Genomic DNA, 27,868 nt, shown 5'->3' on the forward strand with positions numbered 1-27,868 from the left:
TGTGCATCCAGCATCAGAGCATATTGAACTGATGAACCCACATGAGGCAAAATAAGTGAACCTGTACAAGGTCCAAAATCTGTCCATTCTACTTTGAAAATCAAATCAACTCTAAAAGATAGTATTTATACAGTGAGGTACCTTAATATGAAACTTCACCCATATACACAAACTATCCCCTCCCCTCCAAGACGTTGTCATTTCAATAGCATTTACACATGGCACACAGCATCCACTAACGAACTGTAAATGTAGAAATTTTCAAATTGTGGAAATGTCTGCATTTTTGCACATCATGAAAGTAGCGCCAAAAAAAAAAAAAAAGCCTGCAGCTTTGCTCATTTTATGTACTATTATTTTACATTTTGATTCCAGAATTAAAAACAAACAACATTCATCTTACCCAGCTGAGTCGTGAAAACTTACTCAGGCAAAAATTTCCACTTTACAGTGGCTTGATAGGAGGTGATAGATGAAACAAGAAACTTGGTCAGAGAAGATTACCGCACACATCATGACATACAAGTGCAGTAAAAGATAATTAATTAGAGTGGAGAGTAAGTAAGGCAGAAGCAGAAGGAATGGAATGCTGGCAGAAACGGGAACAACAAATATCCACACAGGCATGGACATCAAAGAGAGTAAACATTCCAGATATCTAAAGTGATCACATTGCGATAAGAGTCTATTAATTCGAGACTACCGGGATACCCAGCGTACCTTCTTCTTGATCACCAGGACCTGTTCTGGCGGGATGTACTCGATGGGGAAGACGAATCTCCAGTTGAAGTTGCCCTCTCCATTGAGTGACCGGTAGTGGACGTCCGTCTCCTGCTTCTCGTCCTGACCGGCAAACCATCTGGATTTGCAAATGGGGCAGGGATGGAAAATTTTCTTCAAATGACAGCTTTTTCCAATAGAACAAGTTTATTTCCTAGTTTTTGCTCCATTAGTTGTATGCCAAAAAGAGGAACACTCTTTGTGCCAAATTATTCAGAGAATGCCATGCAAGGACTGACAAAAATAAATCTTGTTCAAGATCTCCCTTTGTATCAGCATTTGCTTGAATCATTGTGCCATATATTTTGTAAAATATAAATCACTACATATTACCAGTCTCAGTCTGAAGCTAGCTGTTTTACCACAAGTCCCCCTGTGCTTCATCACATTTTAGAAAATAACACAAACTTGGCACTACCAGGTATTGTGGTGGTAATGCATGAGCCTCCATCTGACCCACAGCAATCCAGTTTTGAGTGAGATTTTATATTTTGGCAGCACCTCTGATATGAAAATGTGAAGCCTTGCACCATGCAGCTCAATTCAGTAAACTAGGACTACAGAACTAGTGGCATCAAAACAGGACTCTGTTGCCTTACATTTGAGATCAAACGAAGTCAGAAAATCAAACACAAGTTTCTGAATACTTGATTCTGATTGGCTAATGCCACTTTACTTATGTTTGACTTTCTGACTTATGTTTGATTGTAGCTTTTTATATTCTGATTTTCTTTCTTTGATTATATTTTATTGTTATGCGCAGTTGAGTGTATATGTTTCATAGAAACTGCGCAATATAAATTCAAACAATAATGTTACAGGACCCAGGCTAATTACAATGCATGAACGAGTTAAATTTTTCTGTCACACAGGGACATGCTGACTCAAGTGTACAGGCTCAGTTTAGGTATCACACATTACATTTTCATCAACTCAAAAACTCTCTTTGTATATAAGGACCAGGATGAGATGGTTCCTGGACTGCATCCAGATTGGGGGCTGAGTGATGACGAAAAAAAAAAAAGGGGGGGGGGGGTCTGGACTCACCCTTTGATGTAGATGTCACTCATCTTCTCACCAGTGATGGAGGTCTCATCCAGAATGACATCCTTGGCATTCCAGACGATGCAGCGAACCACATACCTGGGAGGAGACGATCATCAGATTTGGCATTAAAACTCAATAATTGCAGAGCACTATTAAATTCAACTACTGCCCAAATATTAGCTTTAAACAAAAATTCATCATAAACAAGAAAAAAAAAAAGCTTCACAAGAGTTTTTTTTTCTGACTTTTTTGAAGATACAACTGTATTCATTCAAATTACTATTCAAATCAGGAATGTGATGAAATACTGTCAGTGCTATTGACTGTTAATGAATAGAATCTAAATAGATAACTCATTTTTTGCAACATAATGATACTTTTACAATGCACATATGACAACACTTTTATTTTGTCTAACAAGCAGGTATTCCTTATAAATGCATTTAAATCTTTACCAATGAACAATACAGATTTCTGGTTTTCATGACTAATGGCTAAAGACACCTATGCCTGAAATAATATGTGGTTGGCTTTGAGCACAAGTCATGACATCTGAACATAACAAAATGCAACACATGAACAAAGTGTTCATCTCTTACTTTTCTATTACAGTAGTCTCCACACAATCAAGAGGTGGAGAGCCCATTAAAAATGCACTTAATGATAAGTGGAGACTACTGTGTCTGAATGATCTGAAATATTTGAACCGATCTTCTACCGAAAAATTAGTCCATGCTTTGATATCCTCTAGGCTCGATTTTGGAAACTCTGTCTTATTTAACTTACCACAAACTCAGCTCTCCATGCTACAGAGGCTTCAAAATGCGGCAGCACGCATCATTACACTATCCAAGAAGCACACTCACATCAACCCTATTTTGAGATCACTTCATTGGTTACCAGTCAAAGATCGCATTATTTTTAAGATTTTACTTCTGACTTTTCATTGCATTCAGGGCGCTGCTCCTCAGTATAACATTGACTTACTCCATAATTACATCCCTGCTAGATCTCTACGCTCATCCAACTCCGGTTCTCTGATAATTCCAAGATTCACTACAATATGGGGCACATGTGCCTTTGGCCATGCTGCTCCCACCTTATGGAATAACTTACCTTCAGCCGTAAAAAATTGTTCTTCATCAGACTCTTTTAAAAGCAGTCTAAAAACTCACTTGTTTAAAGGTAGGGGATACCTTTTACAGAACTCCTAAAATGCAGCAAAACATTAAATATGAACCTCAGTGGACTTGTTTAGGCCACTGCTTAGAAATTTGGAAGTCAACAGTTATCTACAATTTGAATAATGCACAAAACTCAACTACTCAGTAGTTCTGTGTGTCAGCCAAACTTAAGCCTTTTTGTTGCAGTCTTCTGTATTTTTTATCTATAAACACAAATCTAAAAGTATAAGAGCTGATGTAATAACATATAGAGTGTGTGGCAAGAATGTATATAGAAATGTTTGTAAGTTTTGATGAACTTTATCCACAAAATATACATGATGGACACACATGCAGTGCATGGGTCTGCAAAGGTAGCCTAGTAATGTACTGGAATTTACGGTGAGCCTCGAAAAAAATTCAATTCAAAATCTAACGGTCAATAAAAATGTACTAAATGTTACCTTCCACTTTCAATACTTTATGGGAGTTTCTAAAATGATACTCTCTTCAACATACCACTGTGTTTGTACAACTCTTCACTTAAGGCATGCAAATGGGATTCCCTACCTTTAAAGCCTCAATTTGATTACTCATTACATGTATTTGATATTTGTATGTCTTTATCTCCTTCACTTTCTCTTCCTTCTGTGCCTAGAGCACTCTGCAGAGTGGATTTGGCACTATACAAATCATATCAATTATTATTATTATTATTGCATACTGAACAATTGTCTTGAAGCAGGAAGAATCCAATCCTTGTGAATAAGGTACAGGTCAAGACACAGACTTGACAAAGTCCTACACTTCATGTTGATACTTATTCATACTGTGTGTTAAGCATTGCGAATGGTGTACATAATCTGTGTAATAACACCCTCTTGTGTTCTGTTCCTTACTTTTTGGGCTGCCTGGGGGTGATGTCGAAGGGGGGTCCTGGCGGCCCCATGGTCATGGGGAAGATGTCTATCCACATCTGGAGCTTGCCCTGCTCAATGCCTGGTAGCAGGGGGCTGTAGATTGGGCGTGTCTCGATGTGCTCCCGGACCAGGGGGTAGCTTCGCAGGGCACAGAGAGCGAGGCGCTGGTCCTGGGGTCCTTCATGTTCACTGGGGGCCTTCTCCGCCTCTGCACCACAAAAACACAAAAATTTTCTTTTTTTAACATATGGCATTTATAACATATGGCATAATTGTCTCAGAAAAAAAGTTAGTTATTCACATAACTCTCAATGTCTTTAGAATACTAAACTCAATGACCCTTCACAACTATTCTTTTCTGGTATTTTTCTGAATTTCTTCGGTACTTTTTAACAAGATTCAAGATTCATGAGGCGGTCTTGTTATCTTATTTATTTCATATGTTTTCACCTGGAATTCAAAGTTGACGTGGTTCTGCTTGAAACAAGAGCAAATAAGAGGTCAATTTCATCTTCATTGCACAGACATTAATTCCAAGAAGGATTCATGGTGAGATTCACAGTAGTTTACCAAGAGTTTACTTTCCTGTATGGTGGCATAGACCAGGATTTCAAGGAATCTTGCATGGCAAATAAATGGGTTATACACCACACTTTTGCAAAAATTGGAAATGATACAATACAGTTAACTGACACTTCCTATCTAATAAACAGGAAGACGGGCTGATTTTGCTACAACACGCATGAGTATAGTTTTCAACAGGTTGGGATGACAAAAGAGAGCATGCTGCATAGTGCACGTGGTTACTTTAAGAATCACCATGTGTGCCGCATGTTACAATCTCTGCCTATCTGTGGCTCTACTTTCACTGCTTTCATTCAACCCCAAAACTTTCTCTTTGGGGCAAGGATGATGTGTTGGGATGAGGTCACAAGACATAGCGGCGAGGTGGGGTAAGGAGGTGAGGAGGGACTCACCAAAGTCGGCAAGGTTGTACATCTTGCCGTCCATGGTGAGCTTGGTGGAGCCGTAGAAGGACGGTCCCTGGATGTTGTGCTTCTTGCAGTACTCCTCCAGAATCTCACGGGGTGTGTGCTGGTCACGCCACTTGTTGGGGCCGGTGCTGGATGGGACATGGGTGAGAATGCATTGAGAGTTTGTGAATTTTAAAGGGAAGGCAAACCCAAAAAGTAATGTGGATTGAGTGAAAGCAGCAAAATTATTAAAACGCATCTGTGAAAGTTTGAAGAAAATCGGACGATCCATGCAAAAGTTATAAATCTTTTAAGTTTTGGTGTTGGAACCACTGGATGAGGAGACTACTCGAGGTTATGACGTATGAGAGGACAACAATATAAAGAAAATATAAAGAAAATTCCACAAAAATGCATTTTTTATGAAAATTACAAATTCCATCAACTTGATACTGACATATGTTAAGGGTAGCAATTTATTCCCCCTGCTTTCTGAAAGCGGTTAGTCAAGTGCCTTTTCATAATGCTAGAAAAATGATTTTTTGTTGAATTTCCTTTATATTTTCTTTGTATTGTTGTCCACTCATACGTCATAACCTCTAGTAGTCTCCTCATCCAGAGGTTCCAACACCAAAACTTTAAAAATTCATAACTTTTGCATCGATTATCTGATTTTCCTCAAACTTTCACTGATGTGTTCTACTAATGTTGCTGCTTTCACTCAATCCACATTGCTCTCTGGGTTTACCTTCCCTTTAAAGAAGACAAGTAAAATCAACAAGAGCTACACGCCAGCAGTCCCTCCCTAGACTTACAATTTTATGCTGCTGCTTCATTCAAGCACTGCCTTTGACAAAGATAGAGTCCTGATCATAATAACATAAATGATATCTGACGTTTTATATCTTTCATATAAATTCTGCTGGTTATGTAACTTGTTGGGACAGGTGCCGGAGGGATGGAACATGGGTGAGAATGGAAGATTTTGTGAATCTCAAAGAGAAGTAAAATCAACAAGAGATGTTGTACATGCTACTAATCTTTTCCTAGATGTATGATTTTGTGCTGTTGCTTTATTCAAGTTTGTTTCTCAGATGAAAGCTAATATTGAACAAATGATAAGTGACTGTTTTACATCTTCATTTGAATTCTGCTGGTCATGTTATTCATTGGGACCAGTGCTGGATGGAATGAGAGATGAGTGAGAATGCATAAAGAGTTTGAATTTCAATGAAGAAAAGTAAGATCAACAAGAGCTACATGCCTTTAGTCCCTCTCTATACTTATGAGACTGTGCAGCTGCTTCATTTAAAGGGGAAAACCGGTCCAAATATAAATTAGTCTGATAAGAAAGAGTAAAATATTACAAGTTCAACAGTATGATTCTGATCGAAATGGGATGAAAAATAAGGAAAGAATAAGGACATTTTGAAGTTTCACTATTTTGGGGGGAAATCGTTCTTGAACGGTCAATATGAATATACAAAAGGCAAAGTAAGCATGTCACCCCCCCCCCCACAACTTACCATATAGTTTGTGCACAAAATTTTGAAATTTCCAGTTTTCATTAAAACGCAATTATGCCTGAGGCTCAAATCCTCGTATATATCTATATTCTGAAGTTATTCAACCAGGAATAACATCATGTTTCAGACTTCAATGACAGAAACATTGAATTTTCGTCATTTTTTTTTTTTTTTTTGCACACGATCAATGGAAAATTGTGAGGTCATGACATGGTTAGCTCACTCATTTGCATATTCATATCCACTGTACAAGAATTGTTTTGCAGAAATTGGTAAAACTTCAAAACATCATAACTTCCTTATTTTTCATCCAATTTCAGTCAAATTCTTACCATTGAACTCGTAAGATTTTACTCTTTTTTGTCAGACTAACTTATATTTGGACTAAATTTCCCCTTTAGTCCTACTTCCTATTCTCTTTGAATGAAATAAACGGTATGTGGTTGCTTTATATCTTTCATTTAAATTCTGCTCATGTATGAAACTTGTTGGGACCGGTGCCAGATAGGACAGGTGAAAACACAGCTGAGTTTACAATTCCAAGAAGAGCAGCAAAATCAATCAGAGCTATGTAACGGGTGCCTCACTCTGACTCATGATTTTTGGTCATTACTTCTTTCCACTTTGTCTTCTTAACCCGTTGAGGACGAGTCCCAAGAATACTCGGGCAAGTGTCTATGGAAAATGCGTGTTATAGCAAAATCAGTCCGTCTTCAACGGGTTAAGTGTTTTGAAAGAGAGATAGAGTCCTCAAGATAAGCAGTTGTTTTATATCTTTCACAACATCTTGAGGTCATTATAGGGCACTGATACCCAAATATACATGTGGATTGAGCGAATACAGCAATACTAGTAGGACACATCAGTCAAGTTTGTGGAAAATTGGACATTAGGTTGAAAAGTTACAAATTTTTAAAGTTTAGGTGCCACGATTGATTGGTGAAAACACTACAACTCCCAATCAAAATTTGCACATACACATGTACAGTCAAACCTACCTTGGCCGTCTACAGTAGCCACCTGCCATATACAACCACTAAAAAAAATCCCCCCCCCCCCAGAGAAGTCATGTTAAAAACCCTGTTTATAGCGGCCATCTGCCTATAATAGCCACTTTATTTTGTCTCCCTTGGGTGGCTGCTGAAGACAGGTTAGACTGTACTTTCTAGACCCAAGATCCTGTTCTGAGATTGGTGGTCCAGGACTAGGACCAGACACTCACATGTTGTAGGACTCTGGCAGACCCACTGTGGCTCGGTACTTGGTCAGGAAACGGTTCTCAAGGTCGATCTCCGTCTCGCCGATGATGTCGTCCTTGCTGAGCAGATCCTTGTCCATGACGGTGATCTTCAGGTCCTTGTGGACAGGCAAGAAGGTCTTGACCTCAAACATCCTAAGGGGGTAGGAAATTGAAGAAAAATGTCACTACAAAAGGTGATGGTGGTGGGGTCTTGGTCTTGTGACACTAAGCTCTCCTCTAGGATATTCCATCTTTGATTTGAGTTCAAACTTAAAGTGAACTCTTAAGGGGAGTTTGTTTTATTGGTTTTTGTATGTTTTTATTTCTGTGTAAGAATGAATACACGCAGCATAGCATGATCTTAATTAAAGTATTTTAACTGGAGATGAGTATCATCCGATCATAGTATTCACCCTGCTTTTGCCCTGGTACTTTAACCCGTTGAGGACGGACTGATTTTGCTACAACACGCATTTCCCATAGACACCTGCCCGAGTATACTCGGGACTCGTCCTCAACGGGTTAAAAGCTTAATTTGCCAAGCATTTGCATCAGAATTCAATAACTCATCCAAACTTGACCTACTTGTATATGATTTTGTAAAGTTAACAAGCCCACTCAGGTGTAGCAACATGCCTCAGTCCAGTGGAAAGGCCACAGTGACACACATGGTGATAAGGGGGATTAGATAATCTCTTTTCGTTGACTATTAGTTTCCAAGAGATGTGTGCCAACTGGAAAACAGAGCACAGCGAGGGTTAAATACTGTCAGATTATCTCTTGTGAGATTTGGCAAGAGTGGGAGATGAAGTCCAGCAATCCCTTTCCTCACGTAAAAGCACCAAATAATTCTCCACACTTTGTAGAAATATTAGAACTATACAGCACTAACACTGGCAAAGCTTCGATGTCCGACAGTGAAGTGCATAAATATGGCAAGCATGAGAGTAAAGTCAATAAAAAGTGCTCCCATAATAAAGCTCAAATTTGTACGTACATTTGTATGCTCTAACTTCGAAATTATTTCTTCTTCAAACCCTACTCTATCTGTGCATTAAATTCATTGTTTGCAGTTCCGATTTCTTCATAATCCTGATAAATATGCAGGATTTATGCTTGCAACAATGAGCATACAGGTATTCTGTCATTCCAAACATATTCTGTTAGATACACTGTATGTGTGAGAGAGTTTCTACTATGAACATGTATTGTACATAAACATTTTGACCTCCCATAGCACATCTAACAGGTCTGTGGAATTTTCATGAACAGCGCCATCTTGTGAAAGGAAACAAAAACTTGAGCAAAACTGACAACATACATCTGTACACGGGGCCCACAATCTTCTAAATTTTCACATACACGTGACCTTCAGTACATATCATTTGTGGCTCTTGGGAAGTTGCTATGTGATGTGCAAGTGTGCACTGCCTGGAGAATATTTACGAACAGCGCCATCTACTGGAGTGACATACAAGCTGTGGCTGAAAAGCAATGGTAATTCTTACCAACCATATTATGCCACACAAATATGTAAAATACTCATAGTCCTCAAAAGTACAGGAAACCCATGAGCTCTTAATTCTTGGAAATGGAGCATCATCACATCACACCACGTCAGTTGTTAAACAATTTTCCTAAAACACTATTAAATGACGCCAAAAAACATCCTGCTACAAGTGTGTACCTACCTCATGCTTCGTAAGCGCTCAAATTTTCATACAGTACAAGATTACTTCGTCTCACCTTTCTACATGTATCTGCAAAGGCTATTCTGAGCTAACCCCCACAAGACAGGACAAAAACTTTGAAAGAGCATACTTTACGAATTGTATTTTTTCTCAACTCTGCACTTATCCACAAAACACCACAGCAATGAAACTGTAAGTCTTTAACTATCATAGAACTGATAGAATGATAGCATTCTCTTTTTTTCTGATACCTCATTCTACAAAATTCACCTCTCCCACCAAGAAAAGACCAAAATCAAAAGTCTGCACATTTATCTCCATGCTGTCAAGGTTTGGATCAAACCTCTGACTACTCACTTTCCAAAGACTGGGTTGAGAGTGTTGGGGAGGTAGTCATCCTCATCATCAATCTTCGTCTTGCCCAATTTGATCTTCAGGTACGGATCAGCCTGCGGAAAGAGGATTAAGTTAAGCCAGGGATTATCCAAGTAAATAACTATATATAAAAATAACAATGTGCTAGTATTACAATATTGAATACTGGCTCCTGCTGAAACTCTTCTATAAAACAACAAAAAAGACGCCATATACAGACTAATTTATCAGGATCCTATCCATCTTTGCTCCACCTTCGACAGATCGGATGATAGATTGGATGATTAATCGGACAGATTGGAGGGTTTATCAGAGGGTTTCGTCACAGTAAACCTGATATCTCTCCATGTAAAGTCTATTCTCATGTTGGTGTGGACAAGCAAGAGTGTGGCATACAAATCAGAGAGTAAAGTTTAATGCACGAGAGGAGGACATCTCAAGCTTTCTCTCTCCAGAACCAAAAATCCTCTCGCCTCCATCGCCTCTCTTCTATGTTGACTAGATTCTTGTATCTCTTCAGTCAATCCTCGACAGAAAACTAGATTCTTACAAAGCTGAGCTACAAATGTGTGAGGTAAAATGCAGATACAATCTACAGTTAACACTGTTCACACTCTTGGTGCTGTATACTCTATTTCACCAAACACTACGACAGTGATGGTGCCATTACTGCTTCAACCACCAACTTTTTTTTTGTTTTGTTTTGTTTTTTTGGGGGGTGTTAAACGGGAGGGGGTGAAGCTGTGGTTTTAGGAGTAGAGAAACAAATGAAGAAGACTCGGGGTGCCATAACATGACAAAACATTTTTAGCTATGTGGATTTTATCTGAGAATTTGAAACTAGTTCTCACCAAGCCTGATGCTACTTTTTTTAGTCATAACAGTGTACTAGTGGACACTGCGATTAGAATTCAAGCTGACGGGTAACTGCACTTAAAGGGTTTGTATAGGTTTGATTGAGAAGGGGATTTAGGTGTTAACTTTTTGCGAGATAATTAAAAACCACTCATATGAAATATTAAAGAGCATACAATGAAAATCGGTCTCGTAATGGCTGAGATATCCAAAACACAGTGGTCCTACTAAAAGGTGGGACCCATCTTTTATTAAGACCACTTTGTTTTGCTTTGTTTTTTGATATCTCGGCTATTTCAAAACAAATTTTCATCTCACAGGAATTAAAAGTTTATTTAATGAAAATCAGTTTTAGAATGGCTGAGATATCCAAAACAGGTCCCAATAGAAGGTGGGACCCTTCTTTCACTCGGAAAACTTTGTTTTATTTCTTTTTGGATATATCAGCCATTTCAAAACCAATTTTCATAAAATAAACTTTTATTCTTCTCAAAATTGTATGCTCTTTAGTGGTTTTTAATCATCTCACAAACGGTTAAAACGTGAATCCCTATCTCAACCAGAACTATACCATCCCTTTAGCCTCTGATGCACATTGTTGTTGCCTTTCATTTAAAGATATCATTACAGAGATGATAAAACTGTTAGGATGGAGCAGAAGGAAGAAACCCTACCAAGCCAGATGGATCCTGGGGCTGGAGGTCAATGCCCTTGACGACATAGATCCTGATGACGCACTCCACAGGGGTGGAGGGTGGGAGGTACTTGAACTGCTTGGGGGGCAGGGCCGCCTTGGTGTCTCCCGGGAGAGGGTAGATCCTGAACAGACCCTGTGGGATGAGAAAGAGAGATAAAACAATTACAGCAAAGAAAAAAGTTTCAAAGTTGTTAAGATTTGCAATAGTCCTATTAGGCACCTGATTTCCATTATCATTGCCATACTTCAAAACACCAACTCCCAGAAATACTATGGCACCATTTGTGCTGTAGTTTCACACCCTTTTAGAATGGCCATCTCAAAATACCACAGAGATTTTATGCAAACAAGTCACAGGTGGTACCACCATTGGTAAGAAATGTATCAATAATTCTTGGAAGTAACTAAAACAATTGAGGGAATCTAGAGTCTCTACATATATCTTGCAGGAAACTTAATTTGTGCCCCGCCCTAACATCCATTATGTGTCAATTATCAAAGCTAACCATTACCTGCTTGTTTGGCTAAAACAAAGGGGAAAGGCCCCCTGACATTTGTTCGCCCCCTTTTCTGAGTATTCAACCTTTTATCTCATTAACCAGTCCCAAAGGCAGCCATTGTGGTCAGTACTTGTCCAGCCAATGTCCATCAAACATTGTGATTATTGCTCCTTTGAGCTTGTGGAATGTTTGAAAATTTGTGTGTGTGTGTGTGTGTGTGTGTGTGTGTGTGCGTTGTGTTTGTTTGGGACCATCCTATCTTGGTATGAGGCTAAATTTCATCACACCATTTCACTCCACAACAACTTTGAAACTTTTCCACATGAGAATTCAATATGGTTCCGCGAAATTTTTCACTACAGTTGTATATAGTATTACAACTTTTCTTATCATTCGATTAAAATTCAGAGTGTAAGTTGCATGAAATCCATTTCCAGAGAAATTTTGCAGTTCAACAACTGAATTTAGCAAACCTTCCAAAATCAATATCTACACATTAAAGTAATGAAAACAATCTAACAGTTTATTGAAAGTAAACACAAAATGCACATCTTGACTCTAACTCTATTCCCACTTCCCTTCCGCTCCTCCTGCCATTGTCTTCACCACATCTCATATGTAAACAATGTGTACAAATGTAAACAACCACTGGAAAGTCACCAGGAAATGTTTTGTAAACACACAATGTTTCCATGTAAATGCATTGGAATACAGGAGAACAATAAATAAAGAAAGACACTTGCATTCAGATTTTAAAAAAGAAGAAAGAAATCAAAACTCAGTATAACTCTGGGTCAAATGAGGCAAAGAATTATGCCTAAAATAACCCGAAGTCTGAAATGATTTCTATCATCCTATGACAGAACACGCTGTGGTCAAATTTTCTCCTCCGCCATCTTGTTGTTCAAATGGTGTAGCATCAGCCAGTAAACAACTCTTCCTTGTTTGGCACTCGTTCCGTGTCTTGGCTGTTGCCTAGCAACAAGCATTGCCCTGGAAATACCTCCAAGGAGGCAGCTTAACATTCAAAGGTCAGCTTTAGGAACATTGCCGCACACGCCGGGCTGTTTTGACTGTATCAACGTGAAGTGGCCGGCATGGACAAACCACAATAAAGCCACTACGGCTAAGATTTTTTTGTTTTGTTTAATATTATCATTTATTTTTTGTTTTGTTTCATCATATCAAACTCTCACTCAAATTTGCCAATCATCCGAACTTGGACCATTGACAAAAACAGACAACAACAATTTGTCAAAACTCTCATAAAGTTCGAATAAATAGGTAAGGACAGATGAGCCCGACTTTCGCTATTGCAAAAGTTCCACAAAAATTAGGTACCCTGAACTGCAGTAACCTTCATCATAACTTTTCCCCACAAACACGCCCAACAATGTAACAATAATGAACCGTCTCAAGGTCTGTGTTAGCATCAAGATGCTCCAGGTAAATATAAACTGGATATAAAAATCCAATTATCACTGTCTTATGTCCACACAAAGCCAAAATGCCACAACATGCCAATCTTTCTTATAAGAACAAATTGAATCATTTGTTAAAGTGGGCAAAGAAGAAGAAGATAAATAAATGCTTGCACTAGTACGGGATTCAGGTAGATCCTACACAGAGTATATGAAGAGTTCAAAATCTGGTAGAGAATGGGTTACTGTAAAAGTGGATATTTTCGCGCGACTAATTTTTCGCGCTAGGCCGGGTCAGAAGAGTTTCGCGTGTTTTTAATTCCGCGGAATCAAGACATCACGCACAGGAACGTATGGCAAGCAAAAATATTCGCGTGTTTTTATTTTCGCGCTAGTTTCTGGTTGCGCGAAATGCGCGAAAATTTCAACACCGCGAAAATTTCCACTTTTACAGTACGTAATTGACATATTGCATAACACAGTCTGGTCACATGAATACTGGTGTTACCCTCATTAAACCATCAGCTAAAGTTATGACTGGGACTGGTCCTGGCAGGTTAATTCTCAATAACTTGATGTTCTGCCAACATATGCCCAGTTCAGACTTTCTTTACTACACAAACACACACACACACACAATCCCCCCCATTAAACCCACACACACTCTTGCTTGCTTGTTCTTCCTTTTCTTGTCCATCTGCTCTTCTGTCGATCCAAAATCCTTCCATCCTCCCCTCCTTCCTCCACTACCTCCTCCTCCTCCCAGAATTGTTTACCCTTTAATCTCTTTTTCATTCCTCCATCACACCTTTACATTTCTTAATCTCCTTCTCTCCTTTTGTTTTTTTCTTGTTTTTACAAGTCAGCCGCAACTGGTAGCCAATTAAGTGAAGAATTTTTCTCACTTCTGACTCATACCACAAAAACATGTCCATACATGTCTTTATATGGTCGGAATCAACCTTCTGCTTTGTTTTGTTTTTAATCTCCCCGACTGCACCCAACACATTGCGCAAACAGAATGCTACACATGGTCTTTGTCCTTTCTCACACCAAAATTGATATCCTGTTGCATTATTCGTGACGAACAAGTTCAGATTTGTGCGGTTTGACTTCCCTTCCCATCATTCTTTACAGGTTTGTTGTGACTTCTGACGACCTCTTCTACAATTTTAGTCACGTCTTGTTTTCAAACATTATCAAAGATAAACACAAGAGTACTTATAGAAAATGATCCCATTCTCTGTCAATAAGAGGAAATCTTTTGAGCAATATTTCACATTAATTTGTTCTCTCTACTCAAAGAGTAACACAATTATCTCTCTTCTCTGTCGTGTAAAAAAAAACAAAAAACAAAAAAAAACAGGCTTAATTCTCCACTGGAAGGGGTCATACCAAAAAGTAGGCAAATGAATCTACCACAATGGTACTTTAAAAAGAAAATGCTGCAATTTTTCTCTTATCACTATCAACGTTAATCAAACAGAAGGGTTGTTTTGGTAAAACTGGTTGTAGTAAGTAGTGGCTATGCCCTTGCGTATGTTCTCTGGAGGTCTGTACTTCTAAAAATAAGCGGAGCCAAATAATCAATGCCAAACTGAAAGTTTAAATTCGGCATTTCAAGCCAATACTACAAATCATGTCACGGCATGTATTGCACTTTGGATCTGAACTGTGCTATGGTCATTTCACCACATAGACACAAACGATTTGATCTCAACTGTCCCGTTTGCAGAATACTGTAAAACTACAAATTTTTGTGTGTATTTTGATTTCATGAATTTTGCGAGAGCCAAGATTCATGAAATTAAAATGCATGTGAAAGTTCTTATCTACACTGTAATGCACTGGATGCAAGTGGCAATTCACAAAAATTTCATGCTGCAAAAAAGGCCGTTGACTCCAATGAAACTTCATGCCATGAATTTCTTACTTACAGTATATACTATGGTATCTGTTGTCAGAATACTGATTGAACTCATCCAGTTTTGTAATTTGCTTTTTTTTTTCTGAGTGATTCATTTAATCTTCCTAAAGATCATACAAAAAGATAAAGAAAGAGAGAGCAGATGCATTAACTTGAGTTTCTCTTTCTGCTCAGGACCGCAAGAAATCATTTGCTGTTCCTACACTGTAAGTTTTGATTTCTTATTCCATCAAAAGAAAATGCTTGGTCTTTTCTTTATTTCATTTCCCACTAATCTATTTTGAATCACGGCGATCACTAACGATGATTACATTGATTTGCTGTGACTTACAGGGAGCTAATACAATTATATTTATGCCTCTCTGGCTATCAAAATGTTTTCATTCATGTAAGCACTTTAATCTGCACCCAATTTTGATTTTTCTGCACTGCAAATAATTGTTTTTCACCTTGCCTTCCTGAAAAAAAAAAAAAATGATATGTGAAAAGCATTTAATTTCATCTAATCCACCAATTTCTTCCACTGCTGTGCTATGATGAGTACTATAAATCTTTGCAACTATCATTATTCTACTTCTCACTTACCTCCTTTATCTATCATGTACTAAAATCTATAATTTTTGCAAAAACACAATATCTGGCTCCTTCAAGACCACTGAAATTTGACTAAACACGACTACGGTTTGACCCCGATTACTTCCCGATAGATCTTTGCCACTGAGAAAACCCTGTGCAACTCTGCTACTCACGACCATCTTTCTTTCGATGTATTGTTCTCACCTTGAATTCTCCGACCCCAGATGATTCCTCGTCTTCGTCGTTGTTAGCCTTGCCGCGGGCGAGTTCGTAGGTGTTGCAGAAGTCCATGAAGTGGTCGTTGGTACCGAGAACCTCAAGGGGCTTGTTGTAGATCTGTTCGGTGAGCAGTGGAGAAAGAAAAACACTCTTTCTTTGCTCATTTCAAAAACTTGATACGTATTAACAAAAGGCCAATTGTAAAAAAAAACCAAAAAAACAGTTTACATTAACTAAAATTAACATAAGGCTTTGACTATTCTTGACACACAATTTGCATATTGAAAGCTATTAACTTGCATTTCACAATTTTGTAGGCCTTATCTGGAATTTTATGCAAAACTCAATCAATGTCTTATTTGCATACGTGTTATGCAATGAACAATCTTGGAGCTAGATGTTTTGCAATGGAAAGAAAAAAAAGACATTCCAACCTCTAAACTTCAATTATTCAATTCTGATTCCTTGGCATTTTTTCATGTGCTTAAACCTAGCAAGCAGACCATATACAAATATACTATATACGTTGTTATCTTTGCATACAGATATTTTCGTGAATGAGGAGGTCACAGACATTTTCGCAAGATGTTGTTTTCGCTAATTGACATTGACGCTAATGTAAATGTACTATTATTCTAGCGTCTGGCAACATTTTCGCGCGTTGTTAAATTCGCGATCCAACTGTGATTTGCGAAATTTGCGAAAATCAAACCATCGCAAAAATAACAGCTTATACAGTACATGCATTGCAAGATCTTACAGACATCAAATTGAGAACTACGTACAAGCCAGTGCCTGTAGTAGACAACTAAACAACATACACTGTGTCATGGGAGGAAAAAACCCTCTTCTTACGATGTAATTATCCCATTACCTGACACATCATTCCTTAGCGTCAACTGTGCCACTATCATTTTGCCCAGTTTCTGCTCCGATCCATCTTTTTTGTTGTTGTTAATTGTCTGACAAAATGAGTATGTGCAATTTTCACGTTCTGACACATTTTGCAAGACCCTCTCATTTCAGACTACAAGAAAGAAAGAAAAGGCATGGAATGTGCCAAGTGCCACGCGCAAGAGTCATGTCTAAGGGAAGTAACCAATAGGAAAATATAATTTTGGTGTCGCGGCCGTCTACCCAAAGCACCAACGACAGCAATATGATCTCGTTAGGTTTGTTAATTCGTGACTGTAAACACAGGTGGGGTGGTTTGTTTTTGTTTTGATTTGTATTCATTTGTTTATTTTGAACACAAGACCATGTGCAAAAGAAGAAAAAATCCAAACACGAGTCTTGGCTGTTAAATTCGTTTCACACTTTCTTAGTTTCATAATCTTATCTGATATTAAAAATGACAGATGATGGTTTCCACCAACATCCACTAGCCTGCACTTCCAATGGTACAGTGTATAATATAAAAAAAAAAAAAAAGACACAGAAAAAAAACCCCACCTGAATTTCCTTTGGTTAGCCTACATTTTGGTTTATTCCCAGTTCTTATTGAAAAGTCAAAAGTAATCTGATATTCATTTTCCTGGTTATAAAAAGGAAGCCGGTACATTTGTAGAAATTCCAGTATTGCATAAAACATTTCCTATACATTTCTGCCCACTTGCTGATAGCCACAATATCAGTTAATATCTTAAAAAATCAGCAAAGATTGTACAAAAGTAGTTCTACTGAAGAAGGAAAAAAAATGCATGAACTCTCCTCCCCTTACAATATATTGCTTCCAGTAAAGAGTTCACACAGAAACTGCCTCAGCAGAAAATAAAATGCTTTTAACCGCACTAAGTATTCAAAAATTGATCACTGGACTCTGTACCAATGAAAATGATGAGGAAAATATGACTATATTTCAAGCGAAATAAGAAATATAAAAAAATCAAATAAGACTTCACCTCAATTTTGTCATAGCCCTTCTCAAGATACTGGCCACACTTCTCTGTCTCGCCGGTGGAGGCGTAGTATTTAGACCACCAGTCGATCTCATCCTCAAAGATGTCCTGATACAAAGAGATGCCCATGACGAGGGAGAAAATGGCAAATATGGAGGTGAAAACGCAATGAAGGAGCGAAACAAATGAGGTTGGTTTAAGCAGGAGAAGAAGAAGTTAATGTCTTCCTAGCAAAATAAAATGGTCCTGATTCTTCGTTTGCTATGCAAGCAGACAAAAATTATCAGCTAAGATGAAGCAAACAGGTATACAAAGAGAACGTTGAAAAGAGAGCTGCGCGTTCCTCAAAACGTCGGTCGATGCAAACGATGCGAAAATTGCCGAGAGCTTTATCCCAAGTTCCTCTTACAAAGCTTTATATAAGTAGCATCATGGGATGGAATGGGATGAAGAGAATGGATGCACACTGATAATGCCCCCCATCTCACCCCCCCCCAAAAAAAAACTCCACAAACTCCACTGACCCCACCCATCCCCGCATCCCCACCCAACCCCAATCAGCATCACTTCTGCCATCCCCCTACCAAAATCCTCTTCCCTCCTCCTGCAACGCTAGCTGATGGCGCCCTCTCACTGGATGCTGCTACGAGTGCCGACGCTACCCTTGCAAACCCCACCGGCACACCTGCTCACGCAAGAAAGGGGGGAAAAAAACAAAATGGAAAGAAAGAAAAAAAAGAGCAGACAAGCCAGGACATGACAAACCCAGGGTTGAGCAGGGGTGATCTGGGAACAGCCTGCTTTGATTTCAGAAATAGCTTGACGTGGATTAAACGTTTTGCATCCACATTCAAGAGAGAAAAAAAAAATTAACCAACATCTCTTCTTCCTGATAAAAACACACATCCAAAGAGACCAAGAGAGCAGGAAAGAGAGAGAAAGAGAGAAAGAGAATGAGAGAGTGTAAGAGCGTGAACTTTTTCCCCCACAATGTATGGCAGTATGGCAGTATGCCAGGAAATTTTGACAGGAAGTAGGACAGCGCAGTATCAAAAAACCAGGGGCTGGCGAACAAGACGACGATAAAGGGAAACCGCTGATTGGCTGATGAGAGTTGACTCGGCAGCTCTGGACTTGTGTTTACATGTCGCAGAGTGTCGTAGCACCCGACCCAAGGACATGAAGAAAAACATTGGGGGTGAGTGAAGCGAGCGCCCTGATTGGCTGCCGAGAGCTGGCCGAAAACACCTCCCTTGTTTACAATTTTTCCCTCGCTCTCTTTGCCCCTCCGCTCGCATCCACTCCCTGCCCCTCCCTTGGCACAATGATTTGACAGAGTTACCTAACTGTGGCTATTTTCACCGAGGAGGAACAATAATAGATAATGTATTGCCCTGAAGTGAAAGTGGTTTTGAAGTTGACCTGTCCAGTTTGGCCAGGGGAGGGGAGGGGCAAATGGCTATTTTTTTTTCACAAATAACTTCACGGGCATATCTTTTGTGACACTGTATATAAACTGAGATTTAATAACATTATGGATAGCAACAAGATTGAAGCTGATTCACTTGTAACTTCTGATGGCAGTTACTGCTTCAAAATTAGTTGGCCGGATATTCATACTACTGAACTGAATTTGGATGCTCAAATGAGCAAGAGGCATATGATTCAGAAAAATCTATCCTTTGCTGAACAGGACAAATGTAAACATGATCTAAAGAGACTTGATTTACTGGCCCAAACAGGTTTCTCACGCCTTGAATGTTGTCGCAAGACAAGCAATCAATTACAGAACATGACGTGACAAATCTGCCGTGCTGCCCCGAGCTGCCGGAGTCCGCTCCGACACCTTTCATCGGAATCACGTGTGTCGAGGAACCAGCTTAATCCAGCTTTCGGCCGATGAACATCCCATAATGCCTACTTGTCACGAACGAGGGGGGGGGGGGGAGGAGGGGGGGTAGAGGGAAGTGAGGGAGGAGCAGAGTAGTTCCTCCACATCACTGCGCCTTCCTCCTGCAACTTGTTGCCTCCATCTTTCTTGTGAAGTTGTGCGGCCCAGGTGTCTGCCAGGCTGTCTGCTACTTCAAGGGGTATAAAACCAGAATTGGAAAACAGTGTGTGGGTTTTACCACATCTAGATGATAGATAATGGAAACTTAAGGTTGCAATAGCCAAGGCTTTGAACTAGAATTTAAGTAATCTTAATGCTAAAAGGGAAGTACACTCTATTTGTGTGTGTGTGTGTGTGGGCATGGGTGTGGGGGGGGGGCAGGTGGGTGGAGCCTGTGCACATGTTTGGTTTACTTCAGCCTATTCTGAAATTTCATGTTCTCCTGCACGACACTTCAGCCCAACCCTTCCCCAAGAACATAAAAAAACCTGCTTACTTTTAGGCGATGCAAACAATCACATAAATTGAGACAACTCTGGCAGAGATAACTTCAGATTTGACGACAACACTGAGTAAGCTGTAAATCCTTACAATGTATATGTGATAACAGTATGGATCACTATCTTTGCAAAAACATTTCGCAGGGACGTCGGAAGATTTGCAAAAGGGGCTACCACCTTGAAAAAGTGAAATTGCCCCCCCCCCCCCTTCATCATCCATCTTTTCACTTCTGATTTTCTCTCTCTCTCTCTTCCAAACTATCTTTCTTTCTGTCCTTGCATTGAGCAGTGTTGACGCTGAGGGCTGGGCGGAGCTATTCTCGGCTTCGTTAGGGATGAGAGTCTAGAGGAGAGAGAAAGCCTGCAGGATCCACTTCAGGAAACGGAAAAAGCCGTCAAATCCGTCAAATCGTCTTCTGATTCCCTTGCCCCCCAAAATTGTGATGCGCTTGAAATTTTATCCGATGACTTAAGCTTGCGCTCATTTCATGTAGTCTACTGTAGCCTTAAATGGCAACATGGCAAAATAAAATAGGCAACTCCCCCCCCCCCCCCAAAAAAAAAAAAAAAAAAAAAAAAAAAATATGCAAACATTTTGATGACACCAACGAGCTCTGATGTGTGCTCTCTTCTTTCGGGAAGTGGGGGAGGAGGGGCAACATGTTGACAATCGTTGGCATCTCGCCAAGAGACGGCCGAATCATGGCACTCGGCTGCCAAAAGGTACTACCACGTGATGACAGATCTAATTGATATCAAAGTCAGCGGTGACGAGCTGGTGAGAGCAGATAGTGCCACGTGAGATTAAGAGGAGGGGGGGGGGGCTCGATGTGCCCCCTCTGCCGACCAAAACAATGGGAGGACTTAACTAGTTAATGCACGCAAGACCACCATCTTCTTTCTCCCTTTAGTCACCGCGACGCAGATCTTCCCCACATTTTCACGGAATTTCTCCCCCCAGAAATGAGTCTCGTGAGCTGGACTGTTAAGAAAATACACTGTGGAGGGGTGGGGGGAAATGGTCATTAGTTTTCCAGGTTTTTTTTTTTATGATTAGCATTTCCCTTACTTCCCCTGGTTTCATCTTGTGATCTGCTCTTCCACATCTCACATACCTTAACCAGAAACAAAACTACACCATGAATACACATGTACTCCACTTAGCTCTGAATTGTACACCCGTATTAGTAATTACAAATTAGGGGTAAGATAAACATAACCAGTAAAAAATAAATGCAACTTAAAGTACAGAATTTACCACTCTACAAACTTCTTGCACTGCTGGCACACTAGAATGGTTTTCTCATCAGCAGCAAGCCACACATCTTGCTTTTTTTTTTTGCCTTAAAAAACAAAACAAAGACCCCCCAAAATCCAAAAGAAATACAGAAAGCAAATGCCTTCCTGTACAGCTTCCCTTACAGGAAAAGGTATAGCCTCGACACACAGGAATTTATCTACTACGTTGGCATTGTTTATACTTCTATTTGCAGCTCCCTATTTATCTGTGCACAACCACAACACAGTCAGAGCTTTCGAGACGTTGGACCACAGCCAGTGGAAAACAGCTGTTTTCACCGAGCATAGTAAATACGGGAGTGGGATCAGCCGAACGGATTAAAGCAAAATCAAAACAAACCTTCACGGAACAAAGAGGAAAATTCAATCTGACAGCCAAACATCAACCGTACCAGGGTCTTCGTAAAAGTGTCCAAATAAGAATTTGGCTTCCAATCACACTCCTTATCCTCACCATCCCCCCCCCCCGAATCTTGATTTACCCATAATGCAATGCACTACTACATACCTTTTATGCAACTACAAGAAGTGCCTGGGAATGGAGTCAACAGTTCACTGCTTTCCGCACGGTTTTGTCCACGTGACTGCGTGGCTATGCGCTCTAAAGTGAGCAGACGGCGTAAATCCCGTACATCCAAAAGAGTACACCATTGGGAACAGCAGTGGTATGGTCCAACAACCCTTCTAGGCGTGACAAGCCGCAACATGTTGGCCTTATTTTCCAGTTTTGTTTTCTTTCTTTCTGTTCGTTCTTTTTTTTTTTTTTTTTTTTTTTTTTTTTTTTTTTTTTGCAGAGACGCACATTTTGTCCCTGCAACATGTCTGGAAGTGTTTCCAAGGTTGTGGGAAGTACCTGTACAGTCGTAGCTGCCGATGGCAGTTTAGTGGACTGTGGGGATTGGTGGGGGGGGGGGGGAATAGGATGACAGGAAGGGGTAAGGGGGAAGGGGGAGGGGCTAGCACGCTGGTCGTGCGTGATTATTAGTCATAGCAACAAGACCAGACACGCCAAAAATGCCACGTTATCACCACGTTGTCGTTGGCACAGACGATACTCCTGCCATGTTTGTGTTATTGTTTTGATACGACGGATCCCCAGCAAGGAGAAAAACGTAGTACCCAAGTCAATGGTAGTGTTGAGAGAAAAAAAAAGACTAACAATATTGCAGCAACCTGTTGACTATCAGCTGTAGTGTACGGTGCGTCATACATCGAGGCTCGTCTACAACCCGGCAGTCTGTATATAGCCTCACACTAAGCTATAGGAAAGGCTGCAGGAAATTAGCGCAGTAAATATAGGCCAGCGACATCCAAAACTGCTTTAAAGGGGCAGCCATGGTTGTTTTCTGTACTCTTTAACTCTTCTATGAATGGTCATAGCAATCTTAACTGAAAAATACATGCTGTACATCACCAGCATTTCAATCATTAAGCTCAGATTTACATTTCTGCCTTGAAAGTTGCACAATTCTCACTTGTGTAAAGAAATCTTTCAAGCTTGATAACTCATTCTTCCCAATGAACACAGTGTTCCCTTGTGCCAGAAAGGAAAACAAAACAAAATAAAATAAATCAACACATAAAGATACATTGAAGCGAGTGACAAAGAGAGCTAGACAAAAGCAGAGAGGGAGAGAGAGAGAGAGGGAGAGAGAAAGACAGGGTGAAAAGTACTTTGACATTTACATGTAGAAGCCACAAAGCAAAACAATGCATTCTGGGTAATCCAAGCTTGCCAACTTTTGTCCCCTGACCTTGCATCGTAGTAATGAATGTACAACTGCCTCACACTCGGTCCCGAGCAATACGGTGTGTATATTGCCTCAATATTGTTGGCAACATGAAGATGCACTACGGCCAGAGGTTGGAGGGATAAGCATGAAATGTTGTCTTAGCCAAATTTGTTCAACTTTCATGAGGTGGGAAATGTTACAATTTAGCGAGATAACTTTCACCGGCCGTGGCATAGGCAGTACGTGTAGTTCTTGGAAAAACAAAAACAAAACAAAACAAAAAATAACCCAAGTTATGACTTAGATCTGCATCACTTCCCTGCTTTATAATCCTTATATTTTGTGTACCAGAAACACAAGACTTTTGACGCAATATCCAGCATGGATTTGCTAAAGTGGGACTGTATGGCGGAAGATATTTGCATCTGACGATCAAAGGCAAGAAGATAAGCAAAGCAGGTCCGACATTTTGTCATTGTTCTATCAGGAAATGGACATCAATTTTTTTTTTTTTTAAGTTTTGTAATATACACCATACAGGCTTAGAATCATCAACTAGTACAGTAGGCCCTACACTATCAAAACACAATCAGTTCTTGATCTGCGACTAATAGCAGAGACCAAAACAAACGCAAAAAGCGGATGGTGCTAGATGCATGTATGTATAGACATCGCGGCTGACTAATACGTCATATCAAAACACACAAATTCAGGAAGTTTACTTTTGGGGACATGAGTCGGAATTGTTCGGGCAGGATGGAAGTGACCATGCTTGCGCCGTTTCCAATGCTGAGGACACAAACCAAGTCAGTTAACAACAAAACAAAACAAAACAAAACTGGATTTTGCCATATGTGCAGCGGGGGGTTAAAAGTTCATCTATCTCTCAGCAATGCACCATAACAGCAGTCAAAACAATAGGCTCATCCACAACAGTTGCTATTTTTTTTTTCTTTTTTATCCTGCTCTCTTTCTCTCTCTCCCTCTTTCTCTCTCTTACTCTCTCTCTCTTTCTGTCCTTTTGTTTTTCCCTCGGGAGTCGAGCCGGGGATGATTCACTCCCATCACGTGCCCAGCAATCGTGCTAGGAGAGATTCTCAACATCCGCCGCCAAATTAGATGGCAGTCATCTTCGATTTGGATGGTTACTTAAGGACCGAAAGATCTTAATTCGCCACTTCACTTCTTCCCCCCTCTCTCTCTCTCTCTCTGTCTCGATTAGCCAATACCGCGCCTCTGAGGGTAATCTGTACAACACTTTGATGCTCCGTTATCCAGCTACATGTGATTATAATTTTTCGTGGTGAGCTCGTTGCATCCTAGTTATGTCAAGATTTATGAAAATTGGGGACGATGTAGACACATCTTAACATTCGTTTCTTCACCTCCTCCACCCACCCCCCCCCCCCTCCCCGTCACAAAAATGTGCAAAGATACAGCATGTAATGATTACCTTCAATTAGACCTGCCTTGCGCAATATTTCTGACGGACACAAAATCAACGATAACAAATGCGAGACCAAATGTAAGTCTTCCTGCCACATTCAACAACAACAACAAAAAACTAGCGTGTCAGAAGCGCTGACGTGTTTGTTTCTTTTCTCGATACGTCACTCTTCAAAATCAGGAAAGGGAAAACAAAAATGGATATCGCGAGGCAGATTTGTTAGTAATTAACCTTGAAACATTGCTAATTACCTTGCATGCAAATGGCCACAGCCTAGAAAATGTCACTCAGTAGCAAGGACAACAGACTCAAGGGGTTTTGTTGGAGGAAAAGTAAAAAGGAGGAAAGAAAAAGGAGCATCCCAAACTTGAACGGAAAGCATTCTCGGCTGCAGCTGATCCAAGCCCGAGAAAGCAGGTCCCCGGGATACCGTCAGGGATGCGTGTACATGGCAGTGTGCCAAGGACGTGAAAAAAAAAAAAAATGATGATAACAGAAAATAAAGGCAGACCTGGACAGCTAAACAGCTGCAGAATCATCTTCAACTCGTCTTCCCCAACGGCCCTTTTGGAGGAGAACTTTTGACAGAATGTACGTGACCTGATTACAACTCTAGACACTGCTCACTCCTAGCTCTTGTGTACTTGAGAGGATGTTGGGGCAAGGGCGTGGCCGAGAAAGACCCCAAGATCGCATCCCGCATCAACACGACCCCAGGAGTCATCATCTGACTGCATGCTTAGAAATGATTCCCTGCGACTTCAAAGATGCTCATATGGCTAGTCCTCACACACAGTCCTAAAAATTTCCAACCATCCAACCAACTATTACAGATGGATCAAAACATAATCAAATACACGTATGACAGCTTTCAATCTTCCACTCTAATTAAATTTCAATACAAATGTTAAATCAATACTAACAAAAACAAAATCCTTCAATGATATAACAGATGCAATAACTTCTAGTGCCATTATCATCTATCTAAAAAGCAACAACAGCCGTCCTTACATTACTGGTTCTTTTGGCATGCCAGGAGCATCCATCTGTGGGAAATGGTTCTTGGAACAATTAAGGAATTGTTTTTAAACCTGAACTTAAAATAAAATGGGAAATATACCATTATGCTTTCATTATGTCTTGCCTTTGTGGTGAAGCAGGAAGAAACTTTCAACTAAAAGCTGCACATATTTCATCTCAAGCAGGAGATTACAGCAGGGTAAATCCCCCCTCCCCCACATTAGAGCATCTCAGCAAATTTCCACACTGATCCTATCAAATCATGTGCTAACTAAGCAATCTAACTTGGCAACGCCCTGTGATTATCGCCTTGAAATCTTAATACGACATTATTGAGTAATTATACTCGACCACAGGACAAAACAAAACCCCAAAAAGAGCATGACAGTGGTTTAGCTCAAGCTGTGATCAAATTTCCTGATGGGCTGCTGTTAAGATACATGTAAATTAGACTCGAGACAAGGTTTTTGCAATGCACGTGCACTTCATACTTTGAGAAGTTGAAATTTTGCCATATTATAGAATACCTGACAGAAGCCTGTACATTTGCATTTTTACCACAAAAAAAAAAAATCCACAAAAAACACCTAACAAATATCAAAAGACTTCAAACAATATTTGAATGTATGCCAATGGGATCCTCAATTCCAAAAACAAATTTTGCTCGCAAGCATCTCAATCGAGTGTTTGGATATCCCAGTTTTCAAGCCAATTTTCTGCGAGATGACTTTATCTTTTCATCCACAACCCTTCCTCTCCTCATGGCGATCTTGTTGCTAGGTGCGGCGTGGCTTTGAGTAAAACCTCGGGCGAGCCTCGGAGCAGCTCTGGAAGATCTCCAAGAAAAAAAAAAGTCTGCAAACAAACAGAATAGCTTCCCAAACCTGGCTTTACTACTATCAAGACAAAAATTTTGTTTGTATCCGTTTTGTATTATAGTCCATAATGCATTCACAAATACACTTTTGTATAAAGGGAAAGCAAATGCAAGTGAAGAAAAAAAAAATATAACCTTTGATTACGACCAAACCTGAAATTTTGGCCCGGGCTTGTCTTCATTTGCTGATACGAAAGCTACTTTGGTGGGAAATGAGAAAGGGGGTGGCAAGCCAGCACTTTATTATTAACACATTATGCATGCAAAGGTATCTGATTGAGAAAAGAAAATGACAGAAGAGGTAGGTAAGGGGACAAGCCACATTCCAATATCCATTTCAGTTTTCCCATTTTTTCTTTTTTGTATTTCAATGAATATCTGCTATCCATGTTACTTAACAGAGCAATAAGTTTTCAAGAGACAGTCAAGACAATGTTGTTGCTCTAATCCAGTACACGATACTATTTTGAGGCATCATTCTGAAGTGACATCATATTCCTAAAATATCTTATTTTCTTCATATTCTTTTAAATTCCAACGTGTTAATCTCATCTCATTATCCTTTCCGCAGAGTCCCAAACAAGGTGATAGCGGCACGACTATCAATAATGATGACAGCAATACAGTTTACTTCTGAGCAAACCAGACTGTATCAATAAAACAGAGGCCGCATAGTAAGAATCAGACTTTGGTCCCTGCAGATTATTTCACATCCTGTATCAGGCTATACTTGGATTTGGGAAAACCACTTCCATTGAATTCATAAATTCATAAGGCTTCCCCACTTTACATATTGTACCATGATTTAGCATGAAAACAAAGGCTATTATGGCTCTCTTGGATGGTTTGCATTGACAGCCTGGGATAGAAATCCAGGAGCGGAGTGTCAATTTCCGTGGGGGGGGGGGGGGGGGAGATAGCAAGAAGGATGACCCACTTTTAAGTTTTGAGGAATGGGATACTTACGATTAACTTATCCATTTATTACTCTTTATATAAAAGCTTCTAGGGGGAGGGGAAGGGGAAGGGGAGGAGTGGAGAAGATTATACAAAGGTTGGCCCCACTGGAAGCACTTCAGGTAGAATAAAAAGGTACGGGGGGGGGGGGGGGGGTGGCTATCATGTACCAAGGGAGGCTGGTGTGGGGGGGGGGGGTAGGAAAGATTATGAAGAGGTTGGCCCTTCTGGTTTGCCCTATGGCTAGAAAATGTATATTTGGGAGGGATACAGCTGTAGCTATCATTTACCACGGGAAGCTGGTGTGTTGGGGCTGGGGTGGGGTCTACGGACGG

At 40.0% G+C, this 27,868-nt stretch overlaps 1 protein-coding gene across 1 annotated transcript in view; it reads right to left on the bottom strand.

Annotated features, from left to right (window-relative positions):
* LOC140241652 (myoferlin-like) overlaps positions 1 to 27,868 on the bottom strand; it is a 188,884-nt gene that overhangs the window by 32,235 nt on the left and 128,781 nt on the right. The window contains exons 39-47 of the mRNA XM_072321395.1: positions 17,813 to 17,917; positions 15,897 to 16,028; positions 11,246 to 11,401; positions 9,699 to 9,790; positions 7,633 to 7,803; positions 4,888 to 5,033; positions 3,890 to 4,118; positions 1,828 to 1,923; positions 721 to 859 (exon numbers count right to left, since the gene is read on the bottom strand). Coding sequence (XP_072177496.1) covers positions 721 to 859; positions 1,828 to 1,923; positions 3,890 to 4,118; positions 4,888 to 5,033; positions 7,633 to 7,803; positions 9,699 to 9,790; positions 11,246 to 11,401; positions 15,897 to 16,028; positions 17,813 to 17,917 — 1,266 coding nt within the window. The remainder of the gene's footprint in view (positions 1 to 720; positions 860 to 1,827; positions 1,924 to 3,889; positions 4,119 to 4,887; positions 5,034 to 7,632; positions 7,804 to 9,698; positions 9,791 to 11,245; positions 11,402 to 15,896; positions 16,029 to 17,812; positions 17,918 to 27,868) is intronic.

This window comes from Diadema setosum, chromosome 18 (genome assembly GCF_964275005.1).
Source record: "Diadema setosum chromosome 18, eeDiaSeto1, whole genome shotgun sequence".
Lineage (NCBI taxonomy): Eukaryota > Metazoa > Echinodermata > Echinoidea > Diadematoida > Diadematidae > Diadema > Diadema setosum.